At 53.4% G+C, this 650-nt stretch overlaps 1 protein-coding gene across 1 annotated transcript; it reads left to right on the top strand.

The window, feature by feature from the left end:
- Positions 1 to 269: 269 nt before the first annotated feature.
- LOC142663015 (histone H2B 1.1) lies at positions 270 to 650 on the top strand. The gene has a single exon (XM_075841310.1). The coding sequence runs from the start codon at positions 270 to 272 to the stop codon at positions 648 to 650; it is 381 nt and encodes a 126-aa protein (XP_075697425.1).

Consider the following 650-nt stretch of genomic DNA (forward strand, 5'->3'; position numbering starts at 1 on the left):
TTCCTGCTTAGAATGTATAAAAAAAAAAATTTGAGTCAACTTGGGACAACCCCTTTAAATCCACCAACAGAGAACAGACTCGTGGAAACCACCAATTAGCTGCACTGGGAGTGGCTTATGACGATTCCATATGTCACATGACTTGCTCTTCCAGTAGAACAGTGGTCAGGCAGCGTTGCTCATTTGCATAGCCCGTGTATAAATACAGCAGCGGTGGGAGGGTGAAGCATTCCATTATCTCAGTTGTGAGCAGATCGCAGTGTGTTATCATGCCTGAGCCAGCCAAGTCTGCCCCGGCGCCCAAGAAGGGCTCCAAGAAAGCCGTGACCAAGACACAGAAGAAGGATGGCAAGAAGCGGAGAAAGAGCAGGAAGGAGAGCTACGCCATTTACGTGTACAAGGTGCTCAAGCAGGTCCACCCTGACACCGGCATCTCGTCCAAGGCTATGGGCATCATGAACTCCTTCGTCAATGACATCTTCGAGCGCATCGCAGGGGAAGCCTCCCGCCTGGCACACTACAACAAGCGCTCCACCATCACCTCCCGGGAGATCCAGACTGCCGTGCGCCTGCTGCTGCCTGGAGAGTTGGCCAAGCACGCCGTGTCCGAGGGCACCAAGGCCGTCACCAAGTACACCAGCGCCAAGTAA

This window comes from Rhinoderma darwinii, chromosome 11 (genome assembly GCF_050947455.1).
Source record: "Rhinoderma darwinii isolate aRhiDar2 chromosome 11, aRhiDar2.hap1, whole genome shotgun sequence".
Taxonomy (NCBI): Eukaryota; Metazoa; Chordata; class Amphibia; order Anura; family Rhinodermatidae; genus Rhinoderma; species Rhinoderma darwinii.